General features: G+C 34.1%; 3 protein-coding genes across 5 annotated transcripts; 1 reads left to right on the forward strand and 2 right to left on the reverse strand.

Annotated features, from left to right (window-relative positions):
• The first annotated feature begins 373 nt into the window (after positions 1-373).
• On the forward strand, positions 374-6,752 carry LOC140890613 (probable tRNA N6-adenosine threonylcarbamoyltransferase, mitochondrial). The gene is made up of 13 exons (XM_073298529.1): positions 374-650; positions 859-903; positions 2,835-2,909; positions 3,105-3,201; positions 3,363-3,453; positions 3,954-4,003; positions 4,223-4,413; positions 4,505-4,590; positions 5,347-5,422; positions 5,525-5,608; positions 5,728-5,842; positions 5,992-6,080; positions 6,499-6,752. Exons 1-13 carry the CDS (start codon positions 405-407, stop codon positions 6,631-6,633), a joined length of 1,380 nt encoding a protein of 459 aa, XP_073154630.1. The 5' UTR covers positions 374-404; the 3' UTR covers positions 6,634-6,752.
• A 611-nt stretch (positions 6,753-7,363) lies between these two features.
• On the reverse strand, positions 7,364-10,499 carry LOC140891567 (uncharacterized). Its single transcript, XM_073300123.1, has 7 exons — positions 10,239-10,499; positions 10,012-10,134; positions 9,412-9,629; positions 8,874-9,017; positions 8,352-8,569; positions 7,739-7,997; positions 7,364-7,612 (listed from the first exon to the last, which is right to left on the reverse strand). Exons 1-7 carry the CDS (start codon positions 10,390-10,392, stop codon positions 7,484-7,486), a joined length of 1,245 nt encoding a protein of 414 aa, XP_073156224.1. The 5' UTR covers positions 10,393-10,499; the 3' UTR covers positions 7,364-7,483.
• A 1,569-nt stretch (positions 10,500-12,068) lies between these two features.
• On the reverse strand, positions 12,069-19,217 carry LOC140886766 (actin-related protein 2). 3 transcript variants are annotated; one of them, XM_073293574.1, is made up of 16 exons: positions 19,074-19,217; positions 18,059-18,412; positions 17,846-17,956; positions 17,258-17,392; positions 17,045-17,116; positions 16,867-16,945; positions 16,612-16,661; positions 16,100-16,203; positions 15,919-15,987; positions 15,766-15,829; positions 15,393-15,461; positions 14,622-14,705; positions 14,482-14,540; positions 13,852-13,918; positions 13,251-13,334; positions 12,069-12,410 (listed from the first exon to the last, which is right to left on the reverse strand). In XM_073293574.1, exons 2-16 carry the CDS (start codon positions 18,116-18,118, stop codon positions 12,330-12,332), a joined length of 1,188 nt encoding a protein of 395 aa, XP_073149675.1. In that variant the 5' UTR covers positions 18,119-18,412; positions 19,074-19,217; the 3' UTR covers positions 12,069-12,329. The 3 variants fall into 3 exon arrangements, with proteins under 3 accessions (XP_073149675.1, XP_073149676.1, XP_073149677.1); XM_073293575.1 differs by having other exon boundaries at positions 18,059-18,433; XM_073293576.1 differs by having other exon boundaries at positions 12,071-12,410; positions 18,100-18,412.
• Between the last annotated feature and the right edge of the window lie 789 nt (positions 19,218-20,006).

A 20,006-nucleotide genomic window follows, 5' to 3' on the forward strand; every position in this document is an offset into this window, starting at 1 on the left:
CAAAAAAATATTGGCAAGGAGAATTGAATTCCAATAATTCACTTACTCCACCAACTTGATACTCCTTAAACATACTAATTTTTATTTACTTGAATATTTGATTTGTATTGTTATTATTATTCGGACAATATATATATATATATATATATATATATATATATATATATATATGTCAAAGCTTTGAATCAACAAATTATAATATCATGTACTAAAAAAAAAACAAATTATAACATCTTGTTCGCAAGCTCATTGTCTAATATATATATATATATATATATATATATTAAAAAAAGTGATATTAATGACTTATTCAAAAATAAAATATTAATATGTTTGGGGGGCCAAATTGACTTTAATCCAACATTGATAAATGACGAGCTGCCCAAAACCTCTCCCAGTCTCCAATGGCGTCGATGGTCTCCACTCTATCTGCTACTTTTTCCCGCTTAACTCTTGTTCGCAAGCCCTCACTTTATGCCCTCTCTAACTATAGCAGACTCTTATATCCATTTCTCCATAATTCCTTCAGTCCAATTTCAGCCCGTTTATCTTCTTTCTCAAAAGCTCAATCAATAAGCTCATCAGGCATGGTTGAAGATTTAGTTGTTCTTGGCATCGAAACTAGCTGTGACGACACCGCTGCAGCCATTGTAAGACGTTTTTAATGCTTGTAGAGTGCGGTCAAGCGACAGTGCACCCCACAATTTAGTTGATATTCATTGTGTGTGTGTGTGTGTGTGTGTTTTAATGTTTCTTTTATTTTTATTGGATATATTGTGTAAATTTGTTTCTGGGTATTGGTTATTCGAGAAGGAAATGATGAAAGTTCGGTTCTTTTGAACTTTTGTGTGATGATAGGTTCGAAGCAATGGTGAAATTCTCAGCCAAGTTGTGTCTTCTCAGGTCTGCATTTTTATTATTATATTTTGCATATATGGGTGGATTCTGACATTTTCTTTTGGGGTGGAAAAATTTATAATGGGAATAGATTATATTTTTTCTTTTTGAGTAAAGATAATCTTTGATGGTATTTTGTTTGTGCTATTCGGCATGGTTTATAGGCATGTTGGCATTATTTTAGCTTAGCCTTTCTAGCGTGGTGGTTATGATTGCTTGTGCTTTGCCTTTTTAGATGCTCGACAGACAGTCAAAGTGATGCATCATTCACAAGCTTAGAATATATATAAATACTCCGAGCTTTCCACTCATTGGTGGATTAAGATATTGCAATTGCGCTGATAGGTTAACTAGCTTGTTTTTAAGTGTTGTCATGTTGCGCATAATTCACACATGATAAGTGAAACATGTTATGTGGTGTGATCTGGGTGGAATGCTTAGCCTTCATTCATTTTGTTGTTCGTTACTTTTTAACCAACTGTAAAATATATTCTTTTTTAATTCAACAATATCCTGATCAATTCCTACATGACTTGTATCAAATACCCAAGGCTCATTGTCTAATTTCATCGTTCAAATACTCGGCAACGTGAAAATTAATTTTTTATTTTTATTGATACTGATAAGGATTTTCATTTTCCCTCTTTTTTTATTTTTTATTTTTATAAAAAAATAATGTTACTTAAGTCCCATATAACAGAATCGGACCTTGTAGAATTTGACCATTGAAGGCAGAGGGGTACCTAATCAAACCGATTGATTTTTTGACCAAATATATTGGATTCATGATGACCTGATAATTCCATACAGATCCATACTGCATCAGTTCTTCAAGGGAGAACAATGTAGTGATGATAACAATTACAGATTAAATATTAATTAATTCCCGCATTGTTGTTATCCATTATTGGTTCGTATTAGTGTGTAAATTTTCTTCAAGGGCAAATAATTCTCTAAAATATTGGAGTTTGGTTTTGTCTTATAATATCAAAATCTTACTTATCTATGCAACACTTGTTAGGTACAAGTAAAAATTGTTAATGCATGCAAGTGTAGATGGACTTCTGAAATTCACAAACTTGGATTGAATGAATTTAAAATTCTGCCTCGTTTATCCTTTCACGGACAGAGATCCTTCAAGTTTGTTGAAAAATTGACCTTAAATCTTTCTCATCAGAGAACTATTTTCTTTTCATGCAATGATGGTAAAATGAAGATACTAGATGAAGCTTTGTCCAAAGAAGAAGAAGAAGAAGAAACCTTTCTTCATTTTACCATATAAGAAATCAGTCAACTTGGTGTAAGCTGTGACCTTGTATTCAATTTGCATGTTTAAGCTACCGACAGATTGACATTCTTGTCTTGGTCCAAGATGACCCAAACTTTAAAATTAAAATAATGGGCCACGTGACACACCTTTGTTCCAGTTTCAAGTGTATGATATGGGTGCTTGAATCTCAACATAAGGTTGCTTGGGTTGATTTAATATCACTCAATGCGCTGTTTGTGTGGGCACAAACTTATCTTGTTTAACTTGTCATGAAGAAACAAAGGATTTTATAATAATTCACACATGTTCACTATCAAGGAACCATTAAATGCTTTGTTCTATTTTTTTTCCTGTTGCTGCTATGGAAGATACCTGAATTTCAGTAACAATCTTGCCTTTTGGGTTCATGTATTTCAATTACTGGGAGATTATTATTTTTTTGTTGTACCCATTTAAGCAATCTTAAAAGTCTGCTTTAGCAATCTTAAAAGTCCTCTGCTTTTTCAGCATCTATGGAAAATCTGGTTGTATTCTACTATACCTTGTTCACTTTCTGCAATGTAGAAAATCCACGTTTGATGATCAATCTCTGTAATTTATCCTGTTTTACTTCAAAAAAAGTTTAATAACCAATCAGGCTAACTTTATCCTCTTTAACTTCATCAAGGCTGATCTGCTTGCCCGATATGGAGGAGTTGCTCCTAAAATGGCAGAAGAAGCACATGCTCAAGTGATAGATCAGGTATAGAACTTAGTCACTTGGTAATTGCTTTCATAATATGTTGCAAAATACTCAACCTAGGGAAAACCTTCTGAGCACTGGGTACCATGCCTGTAATGGAAGTCATATTGTGGAATTTTATTGCTCTCGCTCTTTATATATATATGTATACATATAATTTATCCAGACATGTAAAGGATTCTTTCTTAACTTCAGGTGGTGCAAGAGGCTCTTGACCTTGCTAAACTAACCGAGGAAGATCTTTCTGCTGTTGCTGTGACTATTGGTCCTGGTTTAAGCCTTTGTCTACGTGGTAATTTCATTATAAGCCTTCAAAATTGTTCTAAATAATTTCATGTATAAAAAGAAAAAAAGTTGAAACACTGTTGTTTCTTTTGGTTTTATAAGAATATACCTGGTTGTTTAAAGATATGGGTGTGAGAAAAGCACCTGAGTTTACTGATTTTCATGCAGTTGGTGTGAGGAAAGCTCGGAAAATTGCTGGCACTTACGCTTTACCAATCATTGGTGTCCATCACATGGAAGCACATGCTTTGGTGGCTAGGTAACCATGGATTGTGTGATAGTTGTACATTAACGCTGGAGGAATAACATAAATGGATCAATTGGTCCGAACACGTGCTTATTTTAGTTTAAAAATCTTAATTATTACTTTTTATCGGTATTTATCAGTTATTCCAACTTACATCAATTGACCAAGGAATGATTATTTTTAAAATTGCTTGGTAAGATTTTATTAGTGAAAGCTAATAGTGTGATTCATGATTGTTTCAGTTTAACCGACTTTTAGCGACGATATATTTTCTTGTATGTACAAACTCCATTCCGTTTTTTAACAAATGCCATAAACTCGAGATAAATCATATGATATGGTTTCTAACTGTACATTATTCTTGTGCGTTCTTAAGTACTGAAACAAACTAAACTTAATCTTTTGTTCAATATTATTCTTATTCTGGAGGAATTATATAGGTAAGAGATAGGTTTTTATAATATAACAAAATATTATGAAAATTTGAAAGCTTACATACTGCTCACATCTAGGTTAGTGGACAGAGAATTAAAATTTCCTTTTGTGGCCTTGCTCATCTCAGGTATGATAATAATGTCCTTAAGATTCTTTTTCTTTTTTCCTTCTATTTTTCTCTTAATTTTAGATCTCGTACATTTTAACTGTAATGAGTTCCAAAAAAATTGTTGGTAATTACTGGAACTGGGCACTGCTTACAGTGACAGCCATGTAGGCTCTTTTCACCTGTCGTTTTGGTATGCATCTCCAAGTTTACCATGTATTATGGTTTGTGTTTTCTTAGGAGGCCACAATCTTCTAATTCTTGCCCGCGATCTCGGTCATTATATACAACTTGGAACCACGATTGATGATGCAATTGGTGAGGCATATGACAAGACAGCAAAATGGCTCGGTCTCGATCTAAGGAAGAGTGGGGGCCCTGCATTAGAGGAGCTAGCTAGAGAGGGTGATCCAAATTTCATTAAATTCAAGGCAGGCTATCTTCCAAATACAATCTTAATTTTTTGTTTTACTGTGTGCTTGTACTATTTTTACAACAAGATAATAGTTTCTTGTGCTGTAGGTTCCTATGAAACAGCATAAAGACTGCAACTTCTCCTACGCTGGTCTTAAGACTCAAGTGAGGCTGGCAATTGAATCCAAAAGCATGTACTATATTCTTGTCATTAATTTACGCATCAGTTGTTGTACTGCTCAATCATGGCCACTGCACAATATTGCTAGTGAATATCATTAAATCTTTTCTGATCTTCGATTTATGCATCAAGACAGGGTTGATTGCCAAAAATAGTATGTATATCTATCTATGCCCTCATTTTATCAGTAATTTAGAAAAATGTTGCATCTAGTGCTTCAGAATTTTTCCCCTTAGTTAGCAAAAACTAGCACATTGTAGGAGCTTTTGTATGTATATGGTGTTGCGAACTTTGCATCTATTATCTTGTGTGGTCATGTAGTTTAGGTATTAAAATGTTATACTTAAGCTGTCTTGCTGTCAAAAAAATTTTCGTTGCATGGTCACCACTAGTAATGGTATGGTGGTGGATGCTCAGCTCTACATTTAGAATTTCAGTAAAAATTATGTATTTGATTATCATGGATTGCAAATTGGCACAATTATTAGGAAGGAAAATGTTTAGAAGCAGCAAATGGTCTTACTATCCTCTGTGTCTGTTTACATGGCTTAACAGTTGTAGTGTTTGAACTAATATGCGATTTTAAAAACTTGGGTTCAACTTTGGTACAACCCTCGATTCGGCATATGGCATATGCCAAATATGGCGTATTATGAAAGTTGTCTATATATAATGTTTTGCGATCGAATTCGTTCAGATAGACAGATAGTGTACATGCATGTATGTCTATAAGCTTTCACACAATTTGTATATCATTGATGTCCTGCAGTGATGCTGGAATCCCAATCTCTTCAGCCAGTACTGAAGACAAATTGGCCAGGGCCAATGTTGCCGCCTCTTTTCAGGTAATCAAGCCTCTGACTTGTTCTTGCTTTATTGCATTTATCATGTCTGTTGTCATGGTCTGGTTTCTTGAATTGTTTACCTCCTAAATACGCCTCATGCAGAGAGTTGCAGTATTGCATTTACAAGAAAAATGTGAACGAGCAATTGAATGGGCATTGAAGATCGAGCCTTCTATAAAGCATCTGGTTTGTGAAATACGTTCTTAATTCTCTTTATCCACCATCTTTTTTTCTTTTGTTTGATGATTTAGTCGTTCTCAAATTTTGTGGTTTGTGATTTCCATGTTCTACTTTTCCTTGGATAGGTAGTCTCTGGTGGTGTTGCATCCAACCAATATGTTCGAGCTCGGCTCAACGAGGTTGTGGGAAGGACAGGTCTGCAACTTGTTTGCCCTCCTCCTAGTCTTTGCACAGACAATGGTGAGAAATTCTTGTTTGCATTTGTCGCATTGTAAGCCATGGCAATATTAAATTGCACGAATATGGTCCCGACTAAGAGAAGAAATATGATGTTATATCGTAAAATTCAAAATCTACAAAACCGTTGTTATCCCTGTCATCTATGGTAGGTGTCATGATTGCTTGGACTGGCATCGAGCATTTTCAGATGGGTAGATACGATCCTCCACCACCTGCCTGTGAACCTGTAGACGCCTTGGTTTGTCACTTTCCTGTTTTTCTAGTAATTGGAAGTTTAATAATGTGATTATGTGACACTGCATTTGGTTTGCTTACACTTTTCACATGTCCAACTCTCTCACCCTTGAACGACTCAATTTTCATGTCGTCGCCTTTACCCTTTTAAATGTTAACCGAAGCCAGGTTATAAATTTGCGATTTCTGTTGAATACGGGCATTGGATTAATGGGATGTTATATTTTTTATGTAAAAACTGTATTATGTTTTCTGGTAATCAAGGTCTGTCTTCTCTGTTCATGACTATAATATTCAAGTTTCATCAGCAACGACTGCATAACGTGTAGATACATGTTTCTGTGCCTTGAATTTTTCGTCTGCAACTTTGATCGATACCTCCTTTCTTTCATTTCTGAAAAGTTTGTGTTTTAATGTATCAGCTTGATCTTCGACCGAGGTGGCCGCTGGGAGAGGAATTAGTCGAAGGGAGGAGTGAAGCTCGGTCGCTAAAGACTGCTAGGATTCACCCATCTCTAACTTCTTTAATTCAGGCATCTATGGAACAACGACAGTAGTCTTGGTTTTGCTTGTCATGGGTTTAAATTTGTGTTACAGCTTACAACTTTAGTAATTCTTATATATGAAAATTTTACAAAATATTAGATGTCATTTATATATATCTTATTGTAGTGTGTTACTATTTCTTTAATATTTATTGAATGTCAAATTTATTTTTCCTAGTATGTTGCCTAGATTGTAGAAATTGGAGCACTGGGGAAGTGAATTTTGTTGTGTTACTGAAATGGATGCTTCATGTTTTTATATTTGGATTTTTATTTAATATTTTTAATTTCATTCAACTCTCGGCATATAAATCATTTTAAATTTAAGTTAAGTTTAATTTTTAGAGGTAACAAGAAAAAGTTTGAATTATTAACGTCAGTTCCTTAACCTATTCATTTAATTTTAATTACACTTTAATTACACACAAAATTAGTAAGCATGTTTAATTAGTAATGAATTAACAAGCATAAGAGTTTTGGCTTAAATTTGAATTCAACTGTTCGAGCTGGTTATGTCCAAATGACCTTCAATGATTTTAAGCTATTATTATGAAAAATATGTTATATTATTCCAAAAAAATTGTTATCAAATCATTACTTCTTAAATTATCTATTTTTGCTTCTTTTTTTTCCCCTTTTCTCTCAAAATGTTAAAGATGTTATCATGTTTTTTTTTTTTTTTTTTTTTTGAGATAAATATGTTATCATGTTATTTTGTAGTAAAGCTGGAGAAATTATCAAAGGGAGCAACAAAGTTTGGCATCCAAAATTACCACAACTCCACAAAATTAATACATGTCCTAGCAACTGTATGGTATAACTTTTTAGATACATGACCAAACAAATCTCAGCATGTACATGATTAGAAATCATATTTCGTCCTTCCGCTCTTCAAAATAAGGCACAACATATCCGACATGTCGGAATATGATGACCAGAAGTTCCAAGCCTCCAGCATAAGTCGTTTCCGTGATCCCTTGAAATGAACTACCTGAAACCCAGAAACAAAGCCAAATTTTTGAGTAAATCGTATTCAAGAAGCACACCATCTCATAGGGAAGAAGAAAGCGATTTCTACCCTTGTTTATTTAATGAGAAGTGAGATAAATGTTCTTACCTTCACATCCAAGGGCATTCCATGAAATTGACCTGCACCCTCAGGTGGTGTCCAATTGTAACTAGAACATGGTAAGAAGAGGACAGAAGCATCACCGATTTTGTCTACGAAAGCCTCTCTTCTAGAAAACCTTCTTCCATCAAATTTAGGGTCAGATTTTACTATCCATGCAAGCGCTAATTGATCTCCAAGCATCCGGGAAGCTTTCACGAATTTTGAACTGTAAACTTTCAGCACTTCCTGTAAGAAAGCCGTTCCCCTGAGATAAAATAGAAATATCATAAGAGGGGGGAAAAAGTACAGTTTAAAAACAAAAAATTCCAAGTTCAAACATATTGACACCAACTATAACAATATATTCGCGTATAGACAGAATCAGCAGAAAAAGGGAGAAAATGCAGTCAGTTTTTTCAATGAGCATTCTCGTAGGACTCCCGGGCTTCTTATAGCTTGCTTTGTGTCCCTTCATCACCACACAAAACAAAAAATATTTGCCTCTCAATTGACCAGTTTCTGCCCACAAAAGTTTCTTCTACGTTTCTCCTTGCTGATTGGTTACTTTGTAAATATACTTGCCTACTTAGGTTGTAGAGGACAATGATAGAAAGTGCACCTTCGAATTCCCTCAGCAGTGCCCCTCACTGCTATAAATCCTGAATTCAAAGGTTGATCATGGTTGTTCCGGAAGGTAAGAGCTATATCAAAATTTGGATATTCGGTAAATATATGTCCCAGATCATTCACCACTGCTATATCTGAGTCAGTAAAAATGAAGTGACCAACTTGATCCTGCCCCTGAGTCATCTTTTCATGCTGTATTTCTAGAAAAGCCTGGAGACAACACGTAGCAAACAAGAAACAGTTGCTTTCTTAAAAAAAATAAAACATGACATACTATTGACAAATATATCTCACCGGACTTGCTCTATGACATAAAGCACACACCGATGATTTCGAATTTTCGAGCAACAATCCAACAAATTCAAGTCAAGTAACATTTCTATAAAAACAATTGAATATTGTATCGCGGGAAACATTGAAAAAAAGAGCATGAACATATACAATGAAGCTAAGGTAGAATAAGAAATATAAAGAAAAATTTTCTCCGTTTTCCAAGCATGCCTAATGCTCTTACAATGTAAGACCTGATTCTTTGAAGCATCAACTTGTCTCGTGAATATTCACCTTGTATTGGTTGTATGGTAACCATGTCTCTATGCAGAGGAAGCTCAGACGCTGGATCGGTAAGAATGAAGATGTTGCTTTTGGGCATAGTCACCTACACATTGAATAGACTGTAGACATGAATTATCTTTGTTGGGATTAGTCGTAAATCATCCTTCAGGCTAATTCAAATATACATTCAGACATTATCAGAATATGTGCTATGATTCAAAAAATTTGTTTGTTCAGATAATAGTTATGAGAATCCATTTTCTTAAGAGGATGGAACCTGATTATGCAGAACGGAAAATATATAACTTATGGCCGACCCACAAACTCAGTTGTCAAACAGTCACTATTCGAAATCTCGAGTGCAAGTCACACAAGGGGAGTGTGTGAACGGTCAAAATTTTTCCAAAAAAAAACACATAATATAGTACTTGGATGTACCTGGATGAAATTTATTAACTACACGTTCAAGATTGCCATAATATAGTACTTGGATGTACCTGGATGAAATTTATAAACACGTTCAAGATTGCCATAGATCTCTCCACCTTATTGTATGAAGTTTTCCCTACAGTAACCAAGCTAGACGGTCTACCATTGACCAGTCCGTCAGCAGCAGAATTATAGGCAGCAAACATCGAGACAAAAGCAACATGTTCCCCAGAGTTGGGATTGTTCTGAAGTAATCCGAAACCTGTCTTGTTCAGAGCTTTGGTTCCTGATTCACAATTTTGTAAATTTAGACTATCAATTAGTCCCGCGATCTAATGAAAGCATCAGTTCAAACCATACCAAAAACTTCGTTTTTCATGGGCACCTTGCCATAAATACATACCAATAGCATGATTCAGCATGTTTTCCCATAAGTAATGAAGATGTAAACAAAATAGGATTATAAGAACTTGCACACGCCAATACCTCAAATATAGCTAATGAGGCATAAATAAAGAAAAAAAATAATCGAGCACAGAATGGCAAGAATGAAGCAAGAAGGTTCAGAAAATGAATTCATGTATATTAATAATTCTCGAGCACAGAAATTAAGACAAAACAATGAACTAGTAAATCATTTCCCTTTATTAGAAAGGGAATCAAAACACCTTGGCAATGAAGACGATCAGGCAAGCCTTCACCAGCTGCTGGTCCAAGAACAAGATGATCAAATTTCACACGTTTTTCATTTTGTAAATCCCCCAAATTCTGCTGCTTCTGGAACTCCAAAACTGAAAGGAACAGAACGAGACATTTCTCATTTCGTTAAACATACATAATGATAACAAAACATCAGAAGTTCATCGAGGAAATCAGAAAGCATCTGACTAGGAACCTGAGAGCATATGAGGAATTATAATGAGTGCAGGAAGAAGCAAAATCAAACGCTTCCATCCGACGCACATATTCTTCCACTGCATATCACCCCCGCTCTTCAAATCCAAAATCTCCAGCAACAAGGGAATCCAAATATACCACTGCAATTTCATCCACAAAAACGTCCCGCACTTTGATCCATGCGGCTGGAGCTTGGAGATTCAGAAGTTGATTTCAGAAAATTTATCGAGGTAAAATTTTGTATTACTGAAGATTGATCTTGGCCCTTGGGGGATCAAAGCAGGCCCGTTTGCTTGGATCAATCGAGACTCCAGAGCGTCCGAGAAGTAAATGGGCCTCGTAGGAGTAGCCCATTGATGTGTTGAGCTATCAGATCTGAAAACTACAAGAAAGTTCATTGGTCCAGAAATACGGGAGCCCATTATTAATGTCGTGTTCTTTATTTTTCTTTGTTGGGTTGGATTTCTTAGGCCCAAACAATTGCCCAATGTGGTAGCGTAAAATTACGCAATATAATAAGGCAGTGTTTGCAACCTTTAAAAATAAGTGATTATGAAGATTTTCTTAACAAATTTATGAAGAAAATCTTTATAATCACTTATTTTTAGAGGTTGCAAACACTACCTATTAATTTTTTTAAAAAAATAATAATAACATAAATGAATTTATTAAAAGATAATGAACACCTTAGACGAACCACATTGGTTGTTCAAAATGTATATTATAATACTCGATTGGCGTTAAAACCGATATGAGTGGGATATTATAATACTCACTCATATGTCACCTAGATGAACGTGTTCATTGTTTTGAGCATGTTTATCCATGTTTTTATTTATTTTTTGCAATATCGCTCTGGTGTGTGCAAAAAATCGCACGCTTTCTTTTGCATTATTTTTTAATTTTTTTATTTAAACGATAACATTTATGTATTAAAATATTTTTTTCTTTAATTTATTTTAATTAATCCGAATTAATTTTTAAAAACCCATATAATTTTCAACGACTATTTAACGGCTAGTTTAAAAATATTCATCTATAAATACTCACTAATTTGTGCATATATTTTTATTACAACACATTATCATATATCATATTACACTCTCAAATTCTACTATTTACTATTCTCACCATCTAATTTTTTTTTTATTTCTACAATCATATTTTATATCCAACATGGATGAAAACATGATATTTTTTAGAAATTTCATGAATTCTACAAACACCCCGAAAGAATATTCATCTTCTCAAAATTCACATATTTCACCAAATTAATTAATAATTAAATTTAAAAATATTATTTTTTTTTTAAAAAAAAATAATCATTTAAAGATTGAAAATAAAATAAACAATATATTTATTTAATATAATATAAAAATAAAGATGAATGAGTGCACAATGACACCCATAAATAATGAGTGTTAATGTTAAAATAAACTTGGATGAAAAAGACATTTTAATATAATGAAAACGTGAACCCCGTGTTTTTTAAGAGGTTATATGTGTTATAACGTTTACGGATGTGAATACCCTTGGATCTTAGAAGCAAGTCGCACTATTATACATATCAAAATAATGAACAAAATCGAATTTCAGTTGTCCATCATATTTGTATGATTTTATTTTTCATTTTTTATTTTTTTGAACAAATTTTATTTACCTGTCACAAAAAGGAAGAAAGAAAACAGAATAATGTCTCATGATCCAATAAGGTTTTGGCCTTTTGGGTTCATGAGATGTTGTGGATAGAGGAAGAATTTTGAAATCTACCATGTTGAGGGGATGGAAGTGGGGATGGTCTCTCTCCCCTAATAACACCAGTATACACTTACTAGTAGGATCTAAAACTTTTTATGTAATCCAAAAAATAAAATGGGAACACAGCTTATTTTGTGCTTATTTCTTGAAACAGACATGATAACTACAACAGTCAACATGACAAATCCATTTCATACAGCCCACCAGAGTAACATATTTTACCATGACAAAATTATGTATAACTAACAACACATGCACGCTTCAAATCTTTGAACGCTGTCGTTCTTAGCCAAGAATTGGAATCGAGTTCAAAATAAGGCGACATACGTTCTCATGCCCCGCCGCACTTGCTTAGACACGCGGCTCCCTCTTCCAAATAATCTTGCCTGTTGATCCAAAACTCAGGTGCATCCTGCAAAGTTTATAAACATTTCAGAGTCCAAGTCTTCTACAAAGAGTCGAGACTAAAAAGCAGTTGCTTGATCTCAACCTCGTTGTAGTAGGGGTTCGATCGAGCAGACAGCCATTACACTGAAGCTCAACCCAAATGTGCATCGAGTTGCTTGAACTCAAAAAGCTCAAACTTCTATCGAAGTAGCATTTTACTCTGTGGGTCAGAATAGACCCCAAGTTTCAAACAACCGGTAATCACATTTCCAAATATCTTTTAATCATATAATACGATTATAGTTATATTATGAGTTATGACAACATATTAGTTAAATTATAAGAAATATGCATTCCAAACAAAAATTATAGAACAGCTTTATTTTATAAAATTGACTAAATACCATATAGTTTTATTCATATGAAGCCTCTGGTATTCTATAGTAATATTTAATAATCATTTCTAATACATCGTTATCTTTTTTAAGCAAAGTATGATTCTCATAAAATATTGAATAATGGTAGTTAATAGCTCAAAGAAGCAACATGATTCATCACAGTTTAGCGCAAAATGAGTAATAATTTGATGGGGTAAGTGGGCATTGGTCACAGTTTTAGGGGGCGAAATGACAGTAGCCGAATAAGCTTTCGCCAAATCGATTAATTTCCAAAGTTCATAGTAAGGGTACAACAAATTTTCTATTCCAACTTGAAAAGGATTTGTTGACATCTTAAGTAATTTCTATTAAATTAGAATTAATTTGCATGAATAGGTGAACAGCCTTGACGGCGATCTAGGATCATTAAAGCAAGGGGGACAAATTTGCTGAATTCATGTCAGGGGAAGAGGAGATAGAATTTGCACCTTCATAATTCCTGCAAGAACCGCGCCTCCAAGATATACCATGTGTTTTCTTCGTGGTGGATCCTCTATCCGAAGACGTAATTTCTAACAATAGCAGGACATCATACACTTAACTTAAGTAGGAGGAGAGAAACAAATGGACACTGACAATGCGTAGACTCATACCCCTCAAAACAATTCCCGAGTCTATCCTTGTAATTCCCAGACATACAGGACCAAGCAGCATAGTTTACCAGTAAATTCACAACTGAAGTAACACTACTTACTTTGTAATCCATATGACATGTCTATCAAGATTTACAATATAAAATCATTAATTTAAATAAAGAAATCCTCAAAACAAAAAAGATGATGAAGGGGACAAGAAAAGATTGACTCGGGGTTAACTGGACCAACATCATACTGCCAGCTATGGCCTCAGGGCTCAGCATAACATTATCAACCTTAAGATACAGATCAAAGCTCTCGAGTGGTCAAGTTTAGATCTTATCCATAACATTATGGCAAACAGATTAAAGTTGGCATAGAGATCTCTGATTACTTCATTGCAACACAAGATTACTGTTAAAATTAACAACACCGTTATCCAGTATCCACTTACCTTCAGTCCATCTTTATTTCCCTTCAAAACAACTTCAAGGTAACGGTCCAATATTTCTTTCTCCAAACTGTTGCAAAAGACGAGTTGTCAAATTACGCAATTCAAAAGGTTGGTAATAGAGATCATGATGAAGCAGGAGTGCAAAAGCACACTTATCCACAGGAGAATTGATTAGTACTGTATTCTCAAACAAAAAAAAAAAGTTTACATTAGCCCTAAACGATGCATTGAAATGTAGGAATTTTACTCTCTCAAAAAAAAAGTGGGAATTTCCAAAAAATAACAGTAGTATATGGAATTAGTAAAGTTAAAGGGACCAATTTCCTCTTGATACTAATTTGTTGTCAGATAAAGGGCGTAACTGAGTCGCGCACCAGGCTCTTCTCATGTTTCCTAAGCATTGCACTAGAAAATTTATCAGAAATGATCTTTTAAGAGCAGATTCAACTATTATTTTAGTCATCCAAGAAAATAAGAAATGTATTAATATTTTCTCTAAGTCTAATCGTCAATCTCCTTCAAGGAGCCCAGGCTACCTCAAAGTCCTCAAAATGAATCAAGATGGTGATTTTCTACAAAGAATAATGTTATTCTGCTAAAAGTATATGTGCCATTAACTATAGGCATTACCGACTAGGTAATCCCGGGTACATTGTACTCCCACCACTTAGGACAATATGCTGGTAGAGCTGCAAAAACAGATTTGTACTGCATGAATGACTGCAGAATAATGCACATCAAGATGCTGTCATTAAGAAAATAATTAATACCATCATTCTATTGTCGATATCCATCTCCTGAATGCAATGAAATACCATGTCAGCCATTCCATCTCCTTCCACGTCTATGAGTTCCTGTAGAAGTACACAGCATTGAAACTTCATTTTTTACGAAGTTCTAAGAAGTAAAAACAGCATGAAACAGCTACTGAAGACAATATCACAATATTGAGGAGCCTTCATTAACATGCAACTAAAACGAGAAGACTGTTATGATTGTAGTTATACTGTTATGATTATAGTTATGGCTGCCCTACACCGAGCTTCGGTGGCCCTCCCCTGTCATTCGGTCACCAATACAGACATCAGCGCTCGTACATTTGAGGCACTTTCCAGGCAACAACCCCCATTCATGGTCTTATGACTTTCACAGAGACTTATGTGTTTGGTAAGTGATGGATTCAATAATATTACCAGACAAGTCATATAAACTAAGCAAAGCTATTGCTGATCGAAAAATCTGGACATCTCAGGGTTGGAAAAGTGCATCAACATGAACCAAACGTTCCATGCATTTATCCTGAGTGAGTGGCAAAGACAAATTATTTATATATTTAGAGTTTATTCCGCGAACATCCATCTTTTGATAGAAAACATCACAATAGATAACAAATAAAGTCTCGAAGCATGTAGATAAAAATTCAACCGGTGCTTCGTAAATTGGACAATGGACATCCAGAAATAACAGATAAATAATCGCTTCAATATAATAATCACAAATCGCTTCAATATAATAATCACAAGACATAGATTCATGCTTACTGGAGTAAAAAGGGCCTCCGATGCTTGAAAGCGTTCGGTACCAACTTTGATGACCCTTCCATCTGGCAGCTGTTTATTACAGGTAATAAATTTAACTTTGTTAATTTTTTTCCAACATGCCTGAAAGATAACAAGGTAATATACTCATAGAAAAGATGAGTGGAGGTAAAAAAAACAAAAGCTAAATCTAACTATTCTTCTCTGAAATTTAAAACAAACTTCAATAACAAACAAACTTCTGCATTGAAAAAGTAAGGACCCTGGTACAGTATTTAAGTTGAGAGTACACGGCAAGATATATTGGTTCTTGCAATTAAAGTCACTTTATTTCAGTAGTGTCGACAATCTATGAACTCGCAGAGATTTAACTTACAGTATAATTTTTAACGAGGATTGTAGTTTCAAGTCCCAATTGATATTCCCTTTTGTAATCATAACTTCATCAAATAAGAAAAAAGGTTAAAACATGTGTATCAATTTATATTTATTAATTATAAGTCATCGAAGAAAATATTAATTCGCCCACCTTATGTAGCAAAGCTTCTCTTTGATAGTCCTGACAGTCTCAAAGTCAGCCGTTCTATTCATAGCATACCTTTGTGGGGGGAAAAAAGAAGCACAAACCATTGGCATAGAATTAATATATCAATGCTTCAACAAAATGATACATTCTCTCATATGATTTCAGAAGCTTTAACAAATCTCACCCTCTCCTCATAAGTAAATCAACAAGATATGACGTTATGTGGCGCCCAGCCACATTCATCCTCTTTGTGAGATGAGGGAATGAGTATCCATCAACAACTGGAACCTGACAATAAATATCACCATTCTTCAAGTAGCAAGATAGCTTTCTCTACTCTGGAAACTCATTATCCCACATAAAAGACTGCCAACGTAATTAAATTAAAATATACAAACGATTGAACATTTGATGATTTATTTTTTCATTTTTCAGCAACATAATTTTGGCATTGATAAGAAACCAGCCACATAAATACTCAATGGTGGATATATTCCTTCAATTTACTCTTTTAAAAAAAATATTTTGCCTTTCTATCAGTGTGAGTCGTGTGACATCCAGATCAGAATGCTTATTGAATATCATTTAGCAAACAAACACAACTGTTTGGGTATTCATTGATTATGAGAAAAATCATGACGAGTTATCAAATCACCATTGATTCACACCACGAATAAGTCTTAAAAGAATGTTTACCACATGAGTAACTCCATCTCCAGAATCAATTACAAGTCCCGTCAGCAGACCTGAGTTATGTCAAGATGACATTGAATAGCACATTACCGAAAATTCAACGCAATTACAGGAGAAAGTGAACACAAGCATAAAAATAAACTGTAGTGTGATGGACTCAGATTTTTGCAGACACCATATTCAAAGTGACTAGCTTGTTAACAGTAGCATGTACACCAGTGACTGAAACCACAACTTTGAAACTAAGCTTTAAAGCACCTTGGGCGTACAATGTCAAAACAGCTTGTATTTGAATGAAAACACCAGCAAAGTTGTATTTCTCAAACATGACTTCAACCTGAATATTGACAATTTAAGATTTGGATCATATCATCTTACAACAACTAGTTCCAACAATAGAAATTAAACTCTATAATTCTAGATTTAAGTAGTTTACCATCTTTTCGCGGTTTTTAGATGGATTCAAAGGTGGGTCAGTGAGCAAAATTTTACTTTGTGCAGGATCTACCTTCAGACACAGTAAAAATGAAATAAAGAGTAAACCCACATCCTTGAAATCGAGGGAGAGAGTATACCAATAATCAGACAATACACTGGATAAATAAAACTTTCCGCATTAGTTGAGAGATTAAAAGCTACGAAATTTAACCTTTAGTTCGCTGAAAAATGCATGGTCCCACACATGTTCCATATCATCCCAATTTTGCACGATACCATTGTTAACAGGGTAAGATACGTCTAACTGATGCCGCCATTTCAAACAAGCATCTCCAACAAGAATATCCTGTGGACACGAGAAAAAAATAATTAGATGTTTGCCTCACTTGACTTGAGAGCAAAAAAAGTGGAACGATCTCTCGACATGCAGGAAGAATATAAACACAACTACAGAGCTAAAATGTGTTACAAGCTAGTGAGTCAGAATACAAAGAATGCAATTCCAGCAGGTGAAATACCAAGAAAACCATCAATTTGGCTCCATTTAAAATAAAACAAGAATAAAAATCATAGCTATTTCGACATGCAATTTATTTGTCGCTCAGCTACGTGTCGTGAGGTAAAGTACTTTTTTTTTTCCCCTGCTCAAATCGTGTCTGTAAAATATCCAAGTACAAAACACGAAGTTGAAGACTTCAGATGCTGAGTAATTCATCTCCCACGCTACAACATGAAATGAATTCTCTTTTGCGTAACTCGAAAATATAATCTGAACAATAGATAAACAAATAAATCTGACCGTGATCTCTTGCTCCATCAACGATTCTTCATAGCGAAGCATTGGCCTTCCAACAACACAAGGAAACACCGACGTGGGAAAATTCTCACCCGCAAATCCACACTTAACATACTGTGCTCAAACCAGAATCAACAAGTCAACGTCGAGTTAAATAAAGTAAATGATGATGAAAAGATGAAATCGAATGATTGCAGAACTGATCAAAATGCTAACTTTGAAATGGAGAAGACAATAGTTAAGCAGGGAATAATTACACCGGTGCCATTGTCGCATACGACGACGTTCCTGTTGTCCATCGCTCGAAGTATTGGAAGACCTTTTTGACACTCCCGATGGGGAAGTTGGCCTGTTATAAATTTATGGCGAAAGAAAGTACAAATAATTTATTAAATCGAAAATGAGATAATTTCTAATTTAGTCTCTCGCTTTAGACCGTGGTCTGGAATTGGTCCCTCGTTTTCAATTGACTCGATTTGGCCCTCCGTGTTTCGTCATATTTTTGCAATTGGTCCTTCTGTCCAATTGGGTGTTAAAACAGACGGAATCCGTACATATGAATTGATTAGCCTGTTTAAAAAACCATTTGTCCTGATTACAAATTATATAAGAAAACAAGTGAAAAGGTAACACCAACGCTCAAATTCCAGAAGATTAAAACTATCATGAACAAGCAAAGTACGGAAGAAGTACAAGCATCACCTGCAAATTAGGTGAACTGTGAGTTGAAGGATATTTTTACATGTTTGGAGCAATTCAATTTCAGCATATAATCGTCTACTCGAATACAATTTTTAACCAAAAGTACAAGGGAAAAACATCTACTCCATAAATTAATAATCTGTCTCAAAGTATCATCAATTTATCTTGATTTTAGCATAGCATTTCACCAACGAACATTTCATTCAGATGGTAGAGCAAGAGAGAACAAGCTTCGTGCCTGAAAATCTCCTTCTATCCAGAATAAATTAATTCCAAACGCATCAATTAAATAACTGGAATAAGAAGAACGAGTTGAACTCTAAATTTTTCAATAAAATTCGGAATTTTTTATTAGAAAACTGCATTTTAGAGCTCCAAATGGTGCACGCAGAGAAAAGATTCAGCTTTACCAACCAAAAAATCGTCAAAAATTCTACAAGATGAGGTGCGTGATAACTGCGTTGATCCATGAAATTGAAAATGAAAACAGGGAAGGATGGAAATTAAAAATACGAATTAGCATACTTACAAGGGCCGCACTCAACAATCGCTTGTTTTCACCAGATCTCTTCAAGTGTCATATGCAGAAGCAGAAGCGAGCAGACGACCGAATTCCGGGTTGTATAAAACTTGGGGAAGAACGGGGTAGATCAAACGAAATGATCGAATTCGGAAAATCATAAATTGTTCCCAATCAAAAATTAAAATATAATTTATAAATAAAAAAAATTATGGGATTTAATATAAAATTTATTATGAATTTAAATGTTTGCAATAACAAAACAAAAAAATTAAAACATCATTTGAGAAGTAAAAAAAATTACACTTCTTGTTAAATATTTAATACAGGAGCTTACAAAAATCGTCAAGGTTAAATTTAGATAAAAGGATTTTAACTGTGAAATATTAGAAAGATATATTTTTATGAAATACACCACATTGATTTTAAAAATAATTAGATGAGGATTCAAAATGCATTTCTAATACATTTACCCGAACAAACCAGTACTGATTATTATGATTTGAAATCTTATCATCAAATAAATCGATCTAAATGAAACTTAATATATTATTAGCAATAACGCACTCGTATTACGTGTATAACGTAATATATAAATATAATGTGTTGTATGTATATAATATATTTTAAAAAGTTTTTGATTTTAATATGATATACATTTTTTGTAATTTGACACTTTTATGGGATTTTTGTTACAATGTGAGATTGAACATACCAATAGACCAATTAACGTGTTATTCCTTAATATATAATAAAGATCTTGTAGTTCATTTGATGAAAAGACACGAAGCTACGAAGTAAAATCCATTCGATTGCTTGGATTTACTCGTGTTTGTTAATTTCAAATCCACTCATTTGATAATCTACTCTATCTATTCTTTTATTCGGTTATATTTATTTTTCCATAATTACTCATTTTTATACACTATCCCACTAAAAACC

This window comes from Henckelia pumila, chromosome 3 (genome assembly GCF_033568475.1).
Source record: "Henckelia pumila isolate YLH828 chromosome 3, ASM3356847v2, whole genome shotgun sequence".
Lineage (NCBI taxonomy): Eukaryota > Viridiplantae > Streptophyta > Magnoliopsida > Lamiales > Gesneriaceae > Henckelia > Henckelia pumila.

What these genes read in the sequence shown, in the direction of transcription:
- LOC140891567 (XM_073300123.1), bottom strand. Translation starts at nt 10,392, where the DNA reads ATGAAATTGCAGTGGTATATTTGGATTCCCTTGTTGCTGGAGATTTTG. An exon ending in TGTTTATAAATTTCATCCAG is followed by an intron (nt 9,018 to 9,411) that starts GTACATCCAAGT and finishes TTCAATGTGTAG; the next exon opens with GTGACTATGCCCAAAAGCAA. An exon ending in GAATGCCCTTGGATGTGAAG is followed by an intron (nt 7,613 to 7,738) that starts GTAAGAACATTT and finishes TCTGGGTTTCAG; the next exon opens with GTAGTTCATTTCAAGGGATC.
- LOC140890613 (XM_073298529.1), top strand. Translation starts at nt 405, where the DNA reads ATGGCGTCGATGGTCTCCACTCTATCTGCTACTTTTTCCCGCTTAACT. An exon ending in TTTAAGCCTTTGTCTACGTG is followed by an intron (nt 3,202 to 3,362) that starts GTAATTTCATTA and finishes ATTTTCATGCAG; the next exon opens with TTGGTGTGAGGAAAGCTCGG. An exon ending in GCACATGCTTTGGTGGCTAG is followed by an intron (nt 3,454 to 3,953) that starts GTAACCATGGAT and finishes GCTCACATCTAG; the next exon opens with GTTAGTGGACAGAGAATTAA.
- LOC140886766 (XM_073293574.1), bottom strand. Translation starts at nt 18,118, where the DNA reads ATGCGACAATGGCACCGGTGTAATTATTCCCTGCTTAACTATTGTCTT. An exon ending in GAGATGGAGTTACTCATGTG is followed by an intron (nt 16,204 to 16,611) that starts GTAAACATTCTT and finishes ATTTATTGTCAG; the next exon opens with GTTCCAGTTGTTGATGGATA. An exon ending in TTCTTGCAGGAATTATGAAG is followed by an intron (nt 12,411 to 13,250) that starts GTGCAAATTCTA and finishes TAAACTTTGCAG; the next exon opens with GATGCACCTGAGTTTTGGAT.